Source organism: Phaseolus vulgaris, chromosome 8, assembly GCF_051622355.1.
Source record: "Phaseolus vulgaris cultivar YP4 chromosome 8, ASM5162235v1, whole genome shotgun sequence".
Taxonomy (NCBI): domain Eukaryota; kingdom Viridiplantae; phylum Streptophyta; class Magnoliopsida; order Fabales; family Fabaceae; genus Phaseolus; species Phaseolus vulgaris.
Genome location: NC_143505.1, coordinates 8,093,544 through 8,114,317, shown reverse-complemented (window position 1 = coordinate 8,114,317; position 20,774 = coordinate 8,093,544). Strand labels below are relative to the sequence as shown.

Genomic DNA, 20,774 nt, shown 5'->3' with positions numbered 1-20,774 from the left:
AAAAAATCATGAAATAGAAACCAATTTTTAGAGACCAAAATAATTAGTTAAAATAGTAACTAAATTAGAGATCATTTTGGAAACTAAAAAAAAATTGGGCTTCTAAATCAGTTTCTATTATTGTTAAATAATTTTCATACCTTGGTTGCTAATTAGATACCAATTTAGAAACTATTTAACAATAATAGAAACTAGTTTAGAAACCAATTTTTTTTTTTTAGTTTCTAAAATGGTTTCTAATTTAGTTACTATTGCAACTAATTATTTTGGTCTTTAAAAATTGGTTTCTATTTCATGATTTTCTTGTAGTGTTTCACAATTGCACCACATTTCATCTTCCTTCCATAATCACATCACATTTCTTATTTGGATACTAAATTGATGTTTCATTTTAGATCCCACAATAAAGATTTGAATGATATAATTTTTACTTTTTTAATTTTATCTCACTTTTTTCTTCATGTTTAGTTGTTGAAATTTGAAAATGTTTAGAAGTAAGACTATTTCAAATTCTTTTAATGTAAGTATAGATGTATCATTGCTTCTGTTTACACCTAAAAGTAAAAAAATTTACAAGAAATTAGACTATGTAGGGCGGAAAAATGATGTAGATGTTGAGGATAATGAAAAAAAATAATTAAATGTAATTATTACTCTAAGTTGTTCAATGGAGGAATTGCCATATTCAAGCATCATCTTGTTTGTAATAGATATGATTTTGAGCATTCTACTTTAGAGTTAAAAGAAGTTAGAATTGTAATGATGAAAATTGTCTGAAAGGTTAAGGAGGTATCAATGAAAAGAAATATTAAACAAAATTAAAGAAATTGTTGATGAATAAAGTGAATGGATGAATACAAATACTAGAAGTATATGTTTAAAAACAAAGGAAAGGAAAAATGTAGTGATAATGTTGAAGATACTTTAATTTAATTGTAGCAAAAAGGGAATAAAGAAAATTTTAAAGTTTAAGATGCTTAATTTTTCTACACAATTATTGAACAATCTTAAAGAGATTATGTCTCTTTATTCATTTGATATGGATAACATTTAAAAAATTATAGATAAAGTATTCAAGATGTTGGATAATGTTCTGAAATTAGTTGGAGAGGATAATGTAGTATAAGTAATTACTAATAATGGTGCAAGTTTTAATGTGGCTAGAGAACTATTGATGCAAAAATGAGAGCATTTGTACTGGACCTCGTATGTTTTCCTTTGCATTGATTTGATCTTTGAAGATTTTGAAAAATATTTTCCATCAACCTACTATCAAGAATGGAAGAAAAATCACCACCTACATTTATGGTAGATCAATGTTAATCAACATGATGAACAAGTTTACAAAAAAAGAAGAAAGTTAATAAAGTATGGTATGATTATATTTGTCACAACTTAGTTGACTCTAGCTTGTTTTCATGAGTTAAAAGTGTCGATGAAATTATTTAACTTTGAAGACTATAAAATAAGGAAGTCTTGGAACTTCACAAGAGGAAAAAAAAATTGAGAATGAGGTATTAGATAGTCAATTTTGGAAGAATGTAACTATATGCCTTAAAGTTGTAGTCCCTTTTAAGGTGATCTTTTGATTGTTGAATTCAGATATAAAACCTATAACAAGTTTCATATAAAGAGATTAATTGTACAAAAGAGAACATTAAATATAACTTTAATGATATTAAGAAAAATTGAAATTTCTAAATCTTCTTGTTTAAAATTTAATTATTTAGTTTTGTAATTACTTCTAATATAGCATCATTGATATTTTCATAATTATAAACTTGTTTGGAAAATCATTTATGAGAGATAGGATGATTACAAAGTGGACTTTAAACCTGACTTAACAACTGGCTCATCGGGTGAGATTTGCACCCACTTATATATAATGAAATATTATCATCTCTAGTCGATGTAATATCTCCAACACACACCCCTCACGCCAAGAGTGAGAGCTCGTGCGTGGGACAACATATTATGGGTGGTCCGATAACGGGTGACACGATAGGCCCAACAAACACTCGTTAGGATAGATATCTCTAGAGATCCCACATCGACTAGATTCAATAAAGTTTCCTAACACCTATTTAAGAACTAAGATTCTTTAAAATTCTAAAAGTATAAAAGAAATAATCATGAATTATTTATTAAGATTGAAATAATAAAACAATTCAGTAAACGTTTATGTAATAAAAATATGATAAATATTAATATTTGAAGTCAATATACTTTTTTTTAAGACTATCCACTCTTGCAAATATTACATATAATAGAAAGTAAATGTATATAAAATTAATAATTTATTATATATTTATGTGTTTCTCATTTTAATTTTATATCAAAGTATAGTACTCTATTCTTATCGTACTACATTATCTCTTATTTATGATTGTTATGCGATTATGAAAATTATTTTTTTACATAAAAATGTATAATAGTATAAATATATCACCACACATACCCAAAAGTAAAAGAAAAAATGCAAAACTTATTTTAGAAAATTTGTATTATAAATCTTTTATATATAATAAGTATATTTAGTGTGGTTTATAATTTTTTTTATAAAAAATCAGATTTATTGATGAATTTTTATCCATAAACCTGAATTCGTAGGTTAATTGAGTATTATCTCCGTATATTATCCATTGATATGAATCTGTAGGTCAATTTAGTATTACCTCCGGATATTATCCATGAATCTGAATCCGTAGATAAATTCAGCTTTACTTACGGATTATTATCCATGGATCTTTATCTGTAGATAAATTTTACATTATCTACAAATTTTACCTACAAACCTATATCTAAAATAAATCCAATATTATTACTAATTACTAATATAAATATTTTTATTAGAATATAAATAATTTTAATAATTTTAAAAGTTTTAAAAGTTTTAATAATAAAAATAATATTAATCATAATAATTATGTACAAAATATTAAAAAATATTATTATAATATGAATAATTATAAAATCATACCTAATATTCATAAACAATAATAATAAATAATAATCATAACTAATACATACTATTAAAATTTATAAAACTAATAATAATAATAATTTTAATAATAATAAAAATAATATTAATAATATTAATGTTATTAATAATGTTGATAACATAAATAATAATTATAAATAATAATCATAATAATATATAATATTGGTATTTAATAATTAATAATAATAATAAAAATTCATATAATAATTAAAAATTTAAAAATAAAATATGTTAGATTTATTCACATACTGGAGTTGGTAATTATTGTTTTCATTACCCAAAATTGGTAGGTAACTTCTATTTCCATTACTCACGGTTTGGAGTTGGTAGATAACTACGATTTTCATTACTCACGGAACTATTATCTCTATGTAAATTACCTTATTATATACGAATTTATATTAATAATATAAAATATTAATGATATTAATTTTTTTATTAATATTAATAATAATATTATTATTATTTATAATATTAATGGTATTAATAATGTTAATACTATTATAATATTAATAGTATTTAATAATATTTATAATAATTAACAATATTTATAATATTTAATAGTATTTGATAATATTTAATAATATTAGTAGTATTTAATAATATTAGTAATATTAATAATATTTATTAATATTAATAATATTTAATGATATTTAAGAATATTAACAATAATATTTAATGATATTAATATTATGAATAATATTATTATAATAATTAATAATATTATTATAATAATTAATAATATTATTAATTTTAATAATAATAATATTAATAAAATTAATTATATTATTAATTTTATTAATATTAATAATTATACTAATAAATATAATAATAATCACTACACCATAACATAATTGATCTAATAAAGATTATTCTAAAACCTTGACTTCAATTCCTACAAGTTTATTTATAACATTAATTTCCAACATTAATAATAACTATAAATTATGATAGTATTTATAATAGTTGTCAATAATATTCTAAAAATAAATATTAATAATATTGGTAAATAGAAATTAGATATAATAAAACAAAATTAAAATAATAATTAAAAATTTAAAAATAAATATGCTGGATTTAATAATATTTTTTTGTTAAACCCTAAATTTTAAAAATTAGAATGTGTTTAAAATAAATTTTTTCATAATAACTTTTCTAGAAATTTTGTTACTAATTAAATTAACTTTTTATAAATTAAAAAAAAAATTGAAATAAGTCATATAAAAGAATTCATACAATTTAATTTTAAGATAATAATAAATTGTTTTTTTTTTCAATCTTAGATGTGTTGGAAGAAGTTTATACAGTCATATTGGTATTGAAATTTGCAGTGAAAGTCTATATTCTAGATAGTTCCCACAAACCTAAAACTATTGCATAGTAAATATTGGGAAATCCTTATCTTCTTATTTCATGTGACATTTTTGTAGTTCTCTGTGTGATGTCTACACCAGAACCTTCACTTTTTGAAACACAACACTTTCTAATTTTCTATACTAATATAGATAATGACAATAATTTCCTGAACACAATAAAAAAGTTATATTCTATAATAATACACATCAGATCAAGGTTCATTATTAATGGAGTTTATACAGAAGATGATGCAGTTTAATTGTCTTGTTTCATTTTTTTAAGTACACTCTTGGTATATGGTATGTGATCACAATGTATATAGAACATTATTTGTCCATTAATCTTAGTAGTTTAATATGCCTTTTAATATTTATTTCAGTAGTTTAATTATCAATAAATATAATTAAAAACATTAAATTGTGTTAAATCCAACTATCATTGTCAAGTAAAATATTTTAATATATATAATTATCATAATAGTTCTTCTTATTATTATTGTAAAGGAAATTAAGGTTTTATTAAAATAAAGTATATGGATATATAATAACCTATTATTTTGTCTTTTGTGTTTAATATTTATTTCAGTAGTTTAATGTCTTTTAATATGTGATCACAATGTATATAGAACATTATTTATCCATTAATCTTAGTAGTTTAATACGTCTTTTAATATTTATTTCAGTAGTTTAATTATCAATAAATATAATTAAAAACATTAAATTGTGTTAAATCCAACTTTCATTATCAAGTAAAATATTTTAATATATAATTATCATAATAGTTCTTCTTCTTATCATTGTAAACGAATATTAAGGTTTTATTAAAATAAAGTGTATGGATATATAATAACCTATTGTTTTGTCTTTTGTGTTTAATTATGAATTAATTTAAAACTAAAAATTCCATACAAAAAATATAAAAACTAACAATAATAAAAAAATGTTAATAATATTAGTTTCATGTTTTAATTCTTTATTAAATATAATTAAAAACATTAAATTAAACTAAATCTAAAGATCATTATGGAATCAAATTTTTTTAGGATATTTTATATTATTTTGTTTGGAAGAGCTTTATATATAAAAATTTATAAATAAATAAATAAATAAATAAAATTGATATAAATTGAAATCGATTTATATAATATAAAAAAAAGTTAAGAGAAATAATATGAGTTTACAAATTAATTTATAAAAAAAATCATGAAGATATTATTGTAAACATATTTAAAGAAGTTTGTAGGAAAACTACCTATAGTTATCTTTTCTTAATATTGAAAGTCTCAACTTATATCTCACATGAAAAATATTCAAAACTATGCTCATGTCATAGTGATTTTGGATCGTATTACATTGTCGTGAAATTGTGTAGCACAGAAACACAATGAAACAAATATGTATTCATGACTCTTCAGTTAATCATATATAAAATAAAACCATATTAAAAAGATTTGAAAATAATAAAGTTTCAATATTTTTTTTCTCACTTTTATATATTACTCAATTTATTTATTTATGTATATTTTAACCTCCAACTTAGAGTAACTCCAAAAAAACAACCTTGAACTGAGTAACATAGCAGTGAAGGCAATCTGTGTATAAATAGATAAGGGATCTTGTCTGTCTCACTGCAGTTGAAGCAAAAAGTGCTGAAGTGAAGAAACACAATGGAGAGAAGAAGGTTTAGCTATGAGGTGCTGGTGTTTTTGCTGACCCTTTTGCTCTTCTCATTGACTTGTGCCACTGCTTCATCATCAGACCCAACACAACTCCATGACCATGTGGAGCAACCCAGGAGGAATCTTCTTGCTAATGGCCTTGCTAAAACTCCTCCAATGGGGTATGTGTGTGATTTGTGTTCAGTAACTCAAAGTTTCTTCTTTTTGTGAGAATGACTGTTTTTTTACTTGCAAAGTCTCTTAGTTTCCCTGTTTATCACTGACAAATTACAATACTCCTCAACCGACAGTCGGTTTGTGTTGTAAATAGTGCTGGCAAGCATCTTGGGAGAACAGTTTTTTTTCTCATACCTTAAATAAGTAGTTACAACTACACATAGCTCATTCCTGTGTGATTCCAAATTTATCCATCAAAAGATTTATTATACTGAGATGTTATTACTTACAATAGTTCTTTTTGGTGCAGGTGGAACAGTTGGAATCATTTTTCTTGTCAAATTAACGAAAATATCATCAAAGAAACTGGTATGTGGTTATTTGTGTGTATGCTTTGTGAATTTTGTATTTATCAATCATCATCAATTTATGGTTATATATAGAATTATGTGTACATGTGAGAACGTAGCTTTTGACTTTTATTTTATTTTTTTTAGAAAAGATCCACTTGGTTGAGAATTTAGTCTGACTGTGAATTTTTTATATGGGTTTACAGCTGATGCCCTTGTTTCTACTGGTCTTTCTAAGCTTGGATACAGATATGTCAATATAGGTACATGAAAACTCCTATTTTTTCAAGAACAAGCATGTGCTTCTTTGCTATGCAAAATGTCATAAGCACAAGCAGTTAAACTTAATCCACAATTTTCTATTTTTCTATTGTTGCAGATGATTGTTGGGCTGAATTAAACCGGGATGCTAGTGTATGTTTGTTATGGTTTTTATATGCTTCATTGCATTTAATTTTCTTACTGCTTAGCTGAAAGTTCTCACATTCAATTAATTTTTGTTTTCTTCGAACATCTGTATAGGCTATTGTTATTTGTTGTATTGTTATAGGGTAATCTGGTAGCAAAAAAATCAACATTTCCTTCTGGAATCAAAGCTCTTGCAGATTATGTTCACAGAAAAGGTCTTAAACTTGGAATTTATTCAGATGCTGGGTACATAGACTTAACTAAACAACTAGCCACCAATTTAGTCCAATGTGCTTTTTTTATAACATTTTTAACCAAGGTTTAGATTGGTCAATTTTGCAGGTATTTAACTTGTAGCAAACAGATGCCTGGTTCTCTTGGTCATGAATTTCAAGATGCCAAGACTTTTGCATCATGGGTATTTGACATTGTGCTCTTTTCTTCTTCTTTTCCCTTGGAATTATCGTATATAGTGCAATTAAACAAATGGTTCTTTTGGTTTATTTACAGGGTATTGATTATTTGAAGTATGATAACTGTAACAATGATGAATCAAAACCAACTGATAGGTATTCATGCATATTGGTGTTATATTTTGATTGATCGAGTTGAATATTTGAACATTCCACTTTGTTAGTTGTATATAATTTTGAAAACTATGGTCTTCATATGACTAGATACCCTGTTATGACTCGGGCTTTATCGATGGCTCGTCGTCCAATCTTCTTCTCACTGTGTGAATGGTAATTTTACTTGTGTTTAGTATCTTATTGCTGCACCAATTTTAAGGTCTTCCCTCTAATCATATTTGGTGTGTTTGTTAGGGGAGACTTGCACCCTGCTTTATGGGGTGCTAAAGTGGGAAACAGCTGGAGAACTACCAATGACATTAATGATTCATGGGAAAGGTGAAAATTATGTTTTTAGTTAGTCAGTACAAATGGAGCAAATTTCTATAGCCATCTCATGTGTCTATTGCACACCTATTCAAAAGAAAATTATCTAAAACATTAGTTTCATTGTTAATCAGAGTAACAATCTACTAACCAGGATCTAACTCAACTGGTTGATCAGTCTTGAGTTGTTGTAAGCTCTCCTGGTACTTGTGTTCAACTCCTATAAATAAGAAAAAAATGATAATGTACCACTTAACGGATCAAATCAACTGGAGCAGAATTATTCTAAAATTGGTCCTGAAATGTGATGAAGCAGGGTATGTAGCTGTTCACCTAAATTGATTAATTTGGATCTGTAAGGAAAATGTATGGAATTTGGCTACTAATTAAGAGCTAATCAAGTAGGCTATTTAGCTGTTCAGCCATATTGAATTAATATGGATCTGTAGATAATAAAGGTTACCATTATCTTTGGCAGCATGATTTCAAGGGCAGACATGAACGAAGTTTATGCTGATTATGCAAGACCTGGTGGTTGGAATGGTTAGAATTTCATTAACCTTACGTTTTCTTTAGTATATTTTATCCAATTGAGAATCATGATATCCATTGAACATGTGAACTCAACAGATCCTGACATGCTTGAGGTGGGAAATGGAGGGATGACAAAGAATGAATATATTGTTCACTTCAGTTTATGGGCCCTTTCCAAGGTAGCACTGTAATTCTTTTGTTTTCAAGTACACTGATTTATGTAAAAGCATGTGCAAGGCCTTCTTCTTTTATTTCCTCATGTGAAGGTTTATTGCAGGCTCCTCTTCTTCTTGGCTGTGATGTTAGAAATATGACTAAAGAGACTGTGGAGATTGTAACAAATAAGGAAGTTATTGCAGTTAACCAAGGTGATACATAACTAGGGTCATTCTATTTTCTCTAATGAAAATAGTTTATGTACTGACAAAGTAAAGATGTTTTATCAGTCTTTACAAAAATTACTTGAAAAGTCATAGCTACCATGATTTTTAATTGGTCGGTTTTCATTGTCTAGAAACCTTTCACATTCTGTAAAAATCTTGAACTTTGTTAGTTTATATCAAATTCATTTCTTATTCATTGTTACTGTTATTAATATTTATATCATACAATGTCAGATTCACTTGGTGTACAAGGTAAAAAGGTTAGGATGGAAGGTGATATTGAGGTAAGTTGAATATGGAACACAGCACATGCTTTTGTCTCTATTTTCATATGAACAAGAAATTATCATAGATGAGTTTTTTTGCAGATTTGGGCAGGTCCTCTTTCAATGTACAGGGTGGCTGTTATCTTGCTTAATCGTGGCCCTTGGAATATTTCCATTACAGCCAACTGGGATGACATTGGTATTCCATCAAAAAGTGTTGTCCAAGCAAGAGACCTTTGGGAGGTATTGTATTGGATTCATTCAATCTTGCATGCATGCTTTGTTTTCATCACAATTCTTTTGGTACTGATGCTATGATTTATGTGCTACAATGCTTGCAGCACAAGACATTGGTGGAACGCTTTCAGGAAAAATTGACTGCCCAAGTTGATCCACACGGGTGTAAAATGTACGTGCTGAAGCCAGTTGCTTGAGTTCTGAAACAAATTTTTGGATTGCAGCTTGTGGAGCCACTGATGTCAATATTGTTTTTCTTAGTGTAACTTTTGCACGAGTTTCTCTTCAATAAACATTTTCATGTGCTTCTGTTCATAGAAGCTTGCTACCTTAGTGTACAAAGCTTGGAAGCAGTCAATCAGATGATAATAAAACTGTTCAAATGCTAAATGATTCCAGAATTTACAAATTTAAACACAATCTCTCAAGTGAACAAACTTAAATAAAAGTTTACTTGAATAGAAAGTGTTGTCGAACGGGGGGTTAGGGTGCAGGGAACTAGTAAGATCACTTTTCTCCTTCTTCGATCATGTTGGGTTTAATAGTGCCAAAGTTCAAGAGGGGGGTGAATTGACCTTTTAAAACTTCTTCACAGAAACAGTGTTTAACCCAGTTTTACAGAAAATAAATCGATTTATGTAAAAATGAACAGATTTATTTCAGCACTGTTTTTCTGTTTGAAACGCTTTTAATACAGCAAGGTTAATCACAAGACTATGCAGTGAGGATTTCCAGCAGCACACACAGATATCAGATTTGAAAAACAGTGAAACACAAAAACAGCAAGCTTTAATTTCAAGCAAGTGATTAAGGTTCAATTGATAGTATGCTAGTTAAGTGAGTAACCTTTGCAAACAAGCTGTTCCTGTGACTTTTAACAGACTATGAGTGTTCTTCTTGATGTCAAGAAATTTTCCAGAAATTAAGAACAATGAATCACAAAACAGCAAGCTTCAACTTTAAGCAATTTGTTTAAGGTTCAATTAGTAGCATTAACAGTTTCTTGAATAGCCTATCACATTCAATCTGTTCCAATGGTTTTAGCAGATTATGTATGTTCTTATCAGATTCAAATACCTTTTTCAGAAATCAAGAACAGTATGCACAGTGCCCAGAAAGAACAGATTTATTTTCAATTGAACAGATTTATTTCTTTGCTGTTTTATCAATTATGCAGAAACGAAATTGCAGAGTGAGGGAGAGAGAGAACACAAACAATTATACTGGTTCACTCAACCTGAGCTACATCCAGTCTTCACCAACAACAGGTGGAATTCACTAACACACAGTACAATCAAGTACACTTCCCACTGTTCTTGAAACCTACAAGAACTTAGGTACTCTTGCTGAAAAAACCTATTTCAGCACTCATACACACACATCCACTCTTCAAGAACACCTATCAAGAAGAGGATTCAACCAAACTTTTACAAGTAATAAGAAGTGAAACGACTACACCTGATTGAGGTAACAAAGATCAGCCTTAAACCAGTAGGCAAGATTGCTAGAACAGTAGCTGCACCTCACACCAAGCTTTTGGAACCAAACCAAGAACAAGCACTTTTTGATTTTTGAAATCTTTGAAGAACAAATGCTAATCCTTGAAAACACTTAACTCTCTGCTGTTAAAACTTGTTTTTTGCAAAAGTATAAACTGTTTGAATCGTTGTTAAACTCAGAAAACAAGTTTGCATTTTATAGAAAGCCAGCTTATAACAGAATTTTGAAAAACAGTTAAAGCTGTTATAAAATGAACAGATTGAAAATAAAATGAACAGATTTATTTTCAAAAGCAGTTAGAGAATCTGTTAAGTGAGGAGACTTAGTCAACCATTCTGGTGCTGAGATAAAACTGAAAAACGTTTAAGCATGACATGGCACCAGAGGCAAAAAGAATCTATTCATTTACAGATGAACAGATTTATTTTTCAAAACGAAAACAGAGGAAGTTTAACTATTTGAAACTCAGTCGTTTTGAAAAGAAGAAGACTTAGTCAAAAACCTGATGCACAAAATCCAATTTTTACAAGACTTTAGCCAAGGCATCAGTGAAGAAAATGAATCTGTTTATTTAGAAAAGAACAGATTTATTTTTATGCAGTAAAACGTGTTTTTGTGTAAAACATGTGAAAACAATTTTAGAAGACTTATGCTTGTTCTTATCACATGGCCAGTGGTTATGAGGTGAGTTACTCAGCAAAAAGCTACTCTTAGACAACCTCTAAGCACTAACTAAGACATACTTAAAGCAAAGCACAAATACATGGAAAGTACATAAATGTCTTCATCAAACACTACATACAAGTCTTCATCAAACACAATCTTGAAGGGGCAGCAACCATCTTCAACAGATCAGTCGTATCGTATTTCAGCTTTTCTTCTTGCAAACCCCTTCCTCCTCTCTCCTCGTTTCACCTCTCAATCTTCTCATAGCTCAAGCTCGGATAGTACCCGCAGAAGGTACTTCGACGTACAAGTCAGTTTAGTATTCGACACTCGGTTGTCAGAGTACTGTTTATGATCACGTACTTGGATCTTAGAATCTGTACTATTTATATTATTTTAGTGGGTCTTTTCTATTGGGTCAGATTAGAGAGTTGGAATATGTTTAGGGATACATTACCTAGTTCTTAATTATGGGTTAGCCTCACTGACTCTGCTTAAACGTAACTAGATTTGTGTTGTCAATCAACCCATTGATGGGGACCTAGTCATCAGTCGACCCAATGATAGGGACTGAGACATGTGATCAGTCGTACGACCCTTACTGGTACATAAAGCAACAAAAACACTTTTTAATTAATTTAATAAGATAAACACATTTTATAGAATATAAGTTGGTACAAACATAATCTTATAAATTAGTTTTATAAAGTTAAATTATGTTTAAATTTCACTTCTTAATTTTGGTATAGTCATTTAGATTCTATCCAAATTATCCAAAGATGGTTTCGATTGGACGTCGAATGGACCGACTAGATGGCCCAAAGATGTTTCTTTCTAGCTGAGTTAGAGCATCTACCTCCTGTAAAACCTGTGACAATTGTGTTGATTTCTCGTTCGAGTACACCAAGTGAGACTGGCCCAACAATAGTGTTAATAACCTCCTGAACCCTACATCTGGTTCGATTGTATCTCTCATGACTTCCACTTCGTGGTCGCGTCCTTCTTAGTGGACTTTCACTTCGTCTTTGTCTCGTTGGACGTTGGTTGTCGTCACATTGACGTGAGTCCCCCTGTTCGGACCAATCATAGTATTCTTTTTGCCCTCTGGGTGGATATCGATCCCTTTGTGGGGATCGATATGTACTGGTATCAGTCTTGATGAATTTTTGGAAATGACCCGCTTGAATAAGTTCTTCTATTTTTATCTTTTCAATGCTTGGCATCCTTAGGTCGTATGGCCATAATTATCGTGATACTGGCAACGTTTAGAAGTATTAGTGTTCTTTAGAGTTTGTGACTATTTCAAGGTTGGGATTAACTCGACCTGTAATGCCTTATCGAGGATTCATCCTCTTAGGACAGTTAAAGGTGTATAATTAAGGAATCGGGGACCTCAAAGCGATTAGACCTACCAGGTAGAGTTCGATTGCTTCTATCTTTTTCTTTTCCCTTGTTAGCACCTTCAAATTGATGATTCTTATGGTAGTCAATATGCTCTTCAATCTGCATGAATTTGGTAACACGATTCCTCAATTCTTCCATATTTTTGGTTAGTCATTTGATTAAGCTTTCGGTGTTGATAAGGCATTCAAGTGTTCATCCTTGTTGATACCATTGTTTTCGGTTGCTATTTGCTACTAGAAATTGAGTAATACTTCAATCCCACGGTGGGTGCCAATTGTACCTATATAGGCTGAGGGACACAGATAATACCTGTGACTGGACATACAATTATTGATGTGTTGGTATCTTTAAGTTCTTTTAAACCTCCTTCTTCCAATGTTGATGCTCGATCGGCCGAGGGTACTACGATTGTACTCTAACGCTTAAGTCAATGCTCTGATTTAGGTGTATTATAGCATAATGTAAAAAATGTACCTTACTTCTTCTCATAAGTCTTTATTTATAGTACTTGGTTTATGGGCATTGACCCTTATGGGTTGAATATCAGTTGCTTAACTGATATACATAGCGGTTCCTTAATATATGAGGAGTATCTTTCAGTTTAATCAGCTTTATTTGTTACGTTAGAGATATTTTTTGTATATTTTAAAGTGTGGGTTGACTCATTCAACACCATCGCTATTGTTGTTACTTATCACGTTTTTGTCCTTTAATTCAAACAGTAGTCGAGACTGGTTCGTCCGGTATCGACCAATACACCTAGTTTATTCTAATCTTGGACTATAATCAAAACTTCATATAGGATGTAATAAAAAGTTATTTTAATAGAAAGCAATAGAAATCCTCATTAATTAATTTAATAAGATAAAAATATTTTATAGTATATAAGTTGGGACAAACATAATCGAATTTTATAAAGTTAAATTATGTTTAATCTTATATATAAGTTAGCATATCTTTGTAAAAAATTAATATATTAAAGATTTTATATTTATAAATTGATTTTATATGATGAAATTTTAAAATATATATATAAAAAAAAAACACTTATTTCAATACAAACTTTTTTTTTCAGTAATCCAAGAGATTTGATTTGATGTATATTTTGACCAAAAGTCTTTAGTCTTGACAGGCTTCAGTGAATTCTAACTAATTAGATTATGTCCTTTTGTTAATATAATAAAAGCCCGTTTGTGTTAGCTATCCAACACCCGTCACGGTCATATTATTACTATTGTCTCTGTCAATAATTTTAGAATAAGCACTTTTAAATGTCTCAACTTATCTGTCATTTCCATGTTAGATAGCAATACTTATTCTGAGCAATTAATTAAGCATAAGAAAGTGACATCAGAAGAATGAAAACGCGTTTGCAAGTTGGAAGCTCATATCTGTCATCTAATCATCACCGCTTTTGAATTTCTATTTTCCTCCAGAGTCGGAACGCCCAAGTGGGTGGTTTACAGCCAAACAACCATGGACATTCGTTGCATTATACAAAAATGATGAATTCAAATATCTCTATACCAGCAACTTTAATTTTAATGTTACTAATTAAATTGAATTTTTTTTATTAATATAAATTAATAAAATAATTAAATTGAATGCTTTTAAAATACTAAATATATTTTATTATAAGATAATAGAATAGTCGTAGTAAATATTACTTGTTAAATAATAAAAATGTTATGGATCTATTTAGAAAGTGAGCGAAAGTTATAGATTTATTAATTAATTTCAGTTTTGTTTGTGAAATGTTTTTTTTTTGTCCTCTTACAAGTAGGTGTGGTATTTAAAGTAGTTTTCAGTGTTTCTGGCACTTTCTCACTTCATTTCCCTCTTCCACCATTATCTCTCTGTTCCTTCCAGCTGCAAGCATCTGGCATTCCAATCCAACCCTCAAAACTCGGGATCGTCCCGCTTTGACTCACCGAGTTGCTTTTCAGCTCCTCTTCCCATGGCGTAAGGTAAAACACCTTCTTTCTCAAATTTCAGTTTTCTTCAATATTCAAACCATCCTCACCTTTATTAGACCCCCCTCTTCTTCCTGATCTGGGTTCCTAAAAGATAAGATCTTTGCGTCAAATTTGTGGTCTTTGATTGTTTTTCAATTCTGGGTGTGCGTGATTGTAATTCCCTACAAGAGGTGTAGGCTATTTTATGGTAGAAAACAAAGCATTTTGAGTTTGAGTTTGAGTTTGAGTTTGGGTTTGGAATTCTGTGTCGTGATGTGGAGCATGAATCGGTACTGTGTTTGTGTTCCATTGTTGGTGTGCTTGGTACTGGCTATTGAGCTTGTTGTAGCAAAGGATTTTCAGCCTACTGATAATATCCTGCTGGATTGTGGGGGTCCTCCATCTAGTACTGATACTGATGGCCGTGAATGGACCACTGATGTTGGTTCCAAGTTTGATTCCTCCTCTTCAAAATCCACCACCGTATCGCCGGCGGCAACTCAAGACCCTGCCGTCCCCCAGGTTCCCTACATGACGGCACGCGTGTTCCACGCGCCGTTTACCTATGCTTTCCCGGTGGCTTCCGGTTGGAAGTTCCTCCGGCTGCACTTTTACCCGGCTTCTTACTCCAATCTCAATGCATCTAATGCCCTTTTTGCGGTGACGGCGAATTCATACACGCTTCTTAGGAACTTTAGTGTTGCTCAGACCACCCTGGCTTTGAATTATGCCTACATTTTGAAGGAGTTTGCCATCTATGTTGAAGGGAAAACCTTGAATGTGACTTTCACTCCGTCTACCAATGCATCCAATGCTTACGCTTTTGTTAATGGGATTGAGGTTGTGTCCATGCCTGATATTTATACTTCTACTGATGGAACTACCATGATAGTTGGTACAGATACTGCTTACACTATTGATAACAGCACTGCACTTGAGAATGTTTATAGGTTGAATGTGGGTGGGAATGATATCTCTCCCTCCCATGATACTGGTATGTTTAGGTCATGGTATGATGATGTTCCCTTCCTCTTTGGGGCTGCATTTGGAGTTACTCAGCCTGCTGATCCCGATGTCAAGTTTGAGTATCCTCCGAGCACACCAAGTTATATTGCTCCACTTGATGTCTACACTACAGCCAGATCAATGGGTCCGGATGAGAATATCAACATGAACTACAACTTGACTTGGATCTTCAACATTGATTCTGGGTTTTCCTATCTAGTGAGACTCCATTTTGCTGAGGTATCATCAAATATAACCATGGTTAATCAAAGAGTGTTTGATATATTCCTCAATAATCAAACAGCTGCCCCGGCTGATGTTATTGCCTGGGCAAAAGATTTTGGCCTTTCACATTCTAATGGGGTGCCTGTGCATAAAGATTATGTTGTCTTTGTTCCCGAGAATGTAGAACCACGGCAGGACCTGTGGCTTGCATTGCATCCAGATCCCACTAACAAGCCCATGTATTATGATGCAATCTTGAATGGAGTGGAGATTTTCAAAATTAATGATACTGCAGGAAATCTGGCAGGGACAAATCCCATTCCTCCCCCTGTGCAAAAAATAATTGACCCATCAACAGCTAGAGCACATAATCATGGTAAATCAAAGAATCATACAGGCATTATTGCAGGAGGTGTTGCTGGAGGAGTTGTTGTAGTGCTTGTGATTGGGCTATTTGCTTTTGCTGCGTCCCATCGTCGTAGACAAGGAAAAGATTCTGGTGCAAGTGAAGGGCCATCTGGCTGGCTTCCACTTTCTCTTTATGGTAATTCACACTCTGCAGCGTCTGCCAAGACCAACACAACAGGAAGTTATGCTTCCTCTCTCCCATCAAACCTTTGCCGTCATTTCTCATTTGCTGAAATCAAGTCCGCCACAAACAACTTTGATGAGGCTTTGCTTCTTGGTGTGGGAGGATTCGGTAAGGTTTACAAGGGAGAAATTGATGGTGGAACAACCAAAGTAGCAATTAAACGTGGGAATCCACTATCTGACCAAGGGGTGCATGAGTTCCAAACTGAGATTGAAATGCTCTCTAAACTTCGTCACCGCCACCTTGTTTCTCTGATTGGATACTGTGAAGAAAACACTGAAATGATCCTCGTTTATGATTATATGGCATATGGAACGCTAAGGGAGCATTTGTACAAGACCCAGAAGCCTCCACTTCCATGGAAGCAAAGGCTTGAGATATGCATTGGAGCTGCTCGGGGTTTACACTATCTACACACTGGTGCTAAATACACAATCATCCACCGTGATGTGAAGACAACAAACATTTTAGTGGACGAGAAGTGGGTGGCCAAGGTTTCTGATTTTGGATTGTCAAAAACAGGTCCAACATTGGATAATACCCATGTAAGTACTGTAGTAAAGGGTAGCTTTGGGTACTTGGATCCAGAATACTTCAGGAGGCAGCAACTAACTGACAAATCTGATGTTTACTCATTTGGGGTGGTTCTCTTTGAGATATTGTGTGCTCGACCAGCTTTGAACCCGGCCCTTGCTAAGGAGCAAGTGAGTCTGGCTGAGTGGGCAGCTCATTGCTACCTCAAAGGCACTCTTGACCAACTCATTGATCCCTATCTAAAAGGCAAGATAGCTCCAGAATGCTTCAAGAAGTTTGCTGAGACTGCGATGAAGTGTGTGGCTGACCAGGGTATTGAAAGGCCATCCATGGGTGATGTCTTGTGGAACCTTGAGTTTGCTTTGCAGCTGCAAGAAAGTGCAGAGGAAAGTGGCAACGGATTTGGCGGCATTCACAATGAAGTGGAGCCGACATATACAGATTCTAAAGGAAAGAAAGACTCTGATGCGATGGGGGGTTATGATGGTAATGTGACCGACTCCAGAAGCAGTGGCATTTCAATGAGCATTGGAGGTAGAAGCTTGGCTAGTGAAGACTCTGATGGGTTAACCCCAAGTGCTGTGTTCTCCCAGATCATGAATCCAAAAGGGCGTTAAGGTCGTGCAGTAACAACACTCTCACTACATACAGAGTAAACCACTCAAATTCTCTAGTGCAATCGGCTTTCACCAAATTTGAATGTTACCCGTTATTCATTTTTCTACTATTTCTATTCATTTCTATGGTTGTTTCTAATTTATTATGATTGTGTAAGTTGTAATTTGTAATTTGTGACCATGTTATGTAAAGATTGAAGAAGAGCCAACATGTTGTAACGAGGTTGCTATATCTGAAATTTTGAAACACTCCTTTTCTTCCCATATAGATAAAGACGTGCAAAGCATAGATTAAGTGTTCTTTTTCCCTTTTCTTAGTTGAACTACTTTGTTTCCATTATAAAATAAATTCTTCAAATAGTCAACAAACTCAGATTAACTACTGGTTGGTAGGAATAAATTATGACAGTATCAAAGTGTGTGTTCTATATCAAATCATGCAGGTCAAGTTAATATGCAGTGTCAACTTTTCTCTAATGGTATGACTCAAACCAGGCGCATTATGATGATCATCAGGATCAACGGTTTATTGATAACCATCGTAATGATCTGTCTAAATATCACTACTATAAGAATTTTATGCATTCTACCAACCATGAAAGAAATTTTAATATTATAAAATTATACCTGAAACATGTTCACCAGGGATAACGTGTGAAGGACTTAGAGAGGGAATAGCATTCTTCAACGTTTGCTTTGTATGCATGATTCCATCTGACACCTGTTCTGTGTTCAAATAATAAAATATTAAAAAGTGTATTTTAAATCTAATTTATTCTTATAAAATTATAAAAATTAAATTTTAAACCTAATTTAATTTTACAAAATCGGAATCAAGTTTTAAAGTGAGGTTTTAGTTATCTATTATAAAATATCCTGAAATCTCTAACCTAAAGGATGAGAAAAGGGTCAAATATCATTCATACATGTGAACACTTACCAAATTTCACTGTATTTTTTTTATTCTCTTGCACCAAATTTCACTGTATTTTTTTTTATTCTATTGTGTGTTATATATATTGGGGTTGTTGTTTATACTTTCTTATAAGATTAGTATATAAATAAGCATATAACTAAAATTGAGGCATTGACAAAGGAAATGCTTCAATGTGTGATCTGTGTGAAATGGAACAAACTTTTGAGCTGTGAGATGCTGAGGAAACTTTGCAATATAGCTAACCAATTGATCTAATTTTTTTGTCCTTAGTTTAAATCCTATAATAATATTTTTATTTATTAAATATAAAAATTGAGTACATTTTTTTTTCTGAAGCATTAAGTATAGTTTTCAAATTCAAAACTTATTGAAAAAGATTTATAGAACAATATAATAGAAACACATAATAACATTGCTAAAATAAACAAATAAAATAAAATGGGTGAACAAAATGAAATATAAGATAAACCAACAATTGAAAATTTTTAAGCCATATTGAAAAAATGTCTTTCATTACCCAATAAATGTCAATTTCACATTATCAATGGCAGACAAGCCATGTTAGGATGTCCATGGCAGACAAACCATGTTATTATCAAATAAAAACAATGGATTAATTTTTTTTATTACGAATATTTGACACGTATAATGTTTTATAAATTATGTTAAAGTAAAACTATTTTTAGAAAAAAATATCTAAGACTTAAATTAACTCCTTTTATTTTAATAAATAAATTTATGTTTATCCCAATCTCAATATTTATCATGTATAATACTTCACATTTTTATCTTAGTTTTGTTTATTACTTTATACTCAGTCAAAATGGAAAAATACACGTGTTATGACTCATTTAAAGGAATTTTAAAATAGTTTTTTATTATGTTTTAGATAACTTGAAAGTACCTTCTGCGTAACTTTTCTTGTAAAGAATCCTTTTATCTTCTTGTGAATGCAGATGAATTGGAATTGACTAAATGATGATAAGAAAAGAAAAATATTGGTTGTTTGGAATCAATTTATGTTGAAAAAAATGAACCTTTTTAATAATAATTATATTTTTTTTGTTGTGGAAATATACTATTTATAGTCAGCCTAACGGTAAGATATGTTTTGAATTCTCATATTTTATAAATACTTTTGTATTATATAAGATTATCATCTCAACAACTCGAAAACACTATTAATGAACACATGACAATTAAGATCGAAGTTTAATAATATAATTATCAAACATAAATAGTAAATAACTTATAAATTGTGATTAAGAATACACTACAAGAAAATAATGAGATAGAAATCAATCTTAGACAAAAAAATAATTAGTTGCTATAGTGACTAAATTAGATACCATTAGGAACTAAATAATTTTTTAGTTTCTAAATTAGTTTCTATTATTATGAAATCATTTCTAAATTGGTATCTAATTAACAATTAAGGTTTTTGTTATCAAATTTAGAATATAAATAATTGGTAGTTAAAACTTGTGTAGCTAATTAGATACTAATTTAAAAATTATTTCACAATAATAGAAACTAATTTAGAAACTAATTTTTTTTTTAGTTTCTAAAATAGTCTCTAATTTACTTACTATTGTAACTAATTATTTTGATCTCTAGAAATTGGTTTCTATTTGATGATTTTCTGGTAGTGAGAGACTAACTATTTAATAAACTAAAAATGTATAAATAAGTAAATATATTAAGGTAAGAATTATTGATTATTGACTATTAGTATATATTTTCTAATTACACTGCGAACTGAATTAAATATCGGAATATAATAATTGCAAGTATTTCAATAAGATAAAAAATTAAACATCAAGAATCAAGATCTAAAAAAGATAGTGCAAAAATTTTACATGCCAATTCGATCCTAAAAAAACATGTAATTTAAAAATATTTTAAATCATTATTAATGGTAATAATATATGAAAAAATTATATAAAATATTAATAGAAATGACACTTTTAAAGACCTATTTTTCATATAGATATGAGAAGAAATTTGAATGAATAATTCTTTTAGTAAAGGAATTCAAGCCAAACATGGAGCAAATTAAAATAAATAATAAAAG

At 30.4% G+C, this 20,774-nt stretch overlaps 2 protein-coding genes across 2 annotated transcripts; both read left to right on the top strand.

Moving 5' to 3' along the window:
- The first annotated feature begins 5,918 nt into the window (after positions 1–5,918).
- On the top strand, positions 5,919–9,655 carry LOC137827146 (alpha-galactosidase 1). Its single transcript, XM_068633365.1, has 15 exons — positions 5,919–6,196; positions 6,502–6,560; positions 6,748–6,804; positions 6,921–6,955; positions 7,092–7,195; positions 7,292–7,367; positions 7,460–7,518; positions 7,627–7,692; positions 7,774–7,857; positions 8,324–8,388; positions 8,476–8,558; positions 8,657–8,747; positions 8,997–9,046; positions 9,131–9,271; positions 9,370–9,655. Exons 1-15 carry the CDS (start codon positions 6,024–6,026, stop codon positions 9,460–9,462), a joined length of 1,236 nt encoding a protein of 411 aa, XP_068489466.1. The 5' UTR covers positions 5,919–6,023; the 3' UTR covers positions 9,463–9,655.
- Positions 9,656–14,639: 4,984 nt separating this feature from the next.
- On the top strand, positions 14,640–18,012 carry LOC137827145 (receptor-like protein kinase FERONIA). The gene has a single exon (XM_068633364.2). It carries the CDS (start codon positions 15,064–15,066, stop codon positions 17,761–17,763), a length of 2,700 nt encoding a protein of 899 aa, XP_068489465.2. The 5' UTR covers positions 14,640–15,063; the 3' UTR covers positions 17,764–18,012.
- The last annotated feature ends 2,762 nt before the right edge of the window (positions 18,013–20,774 follow it).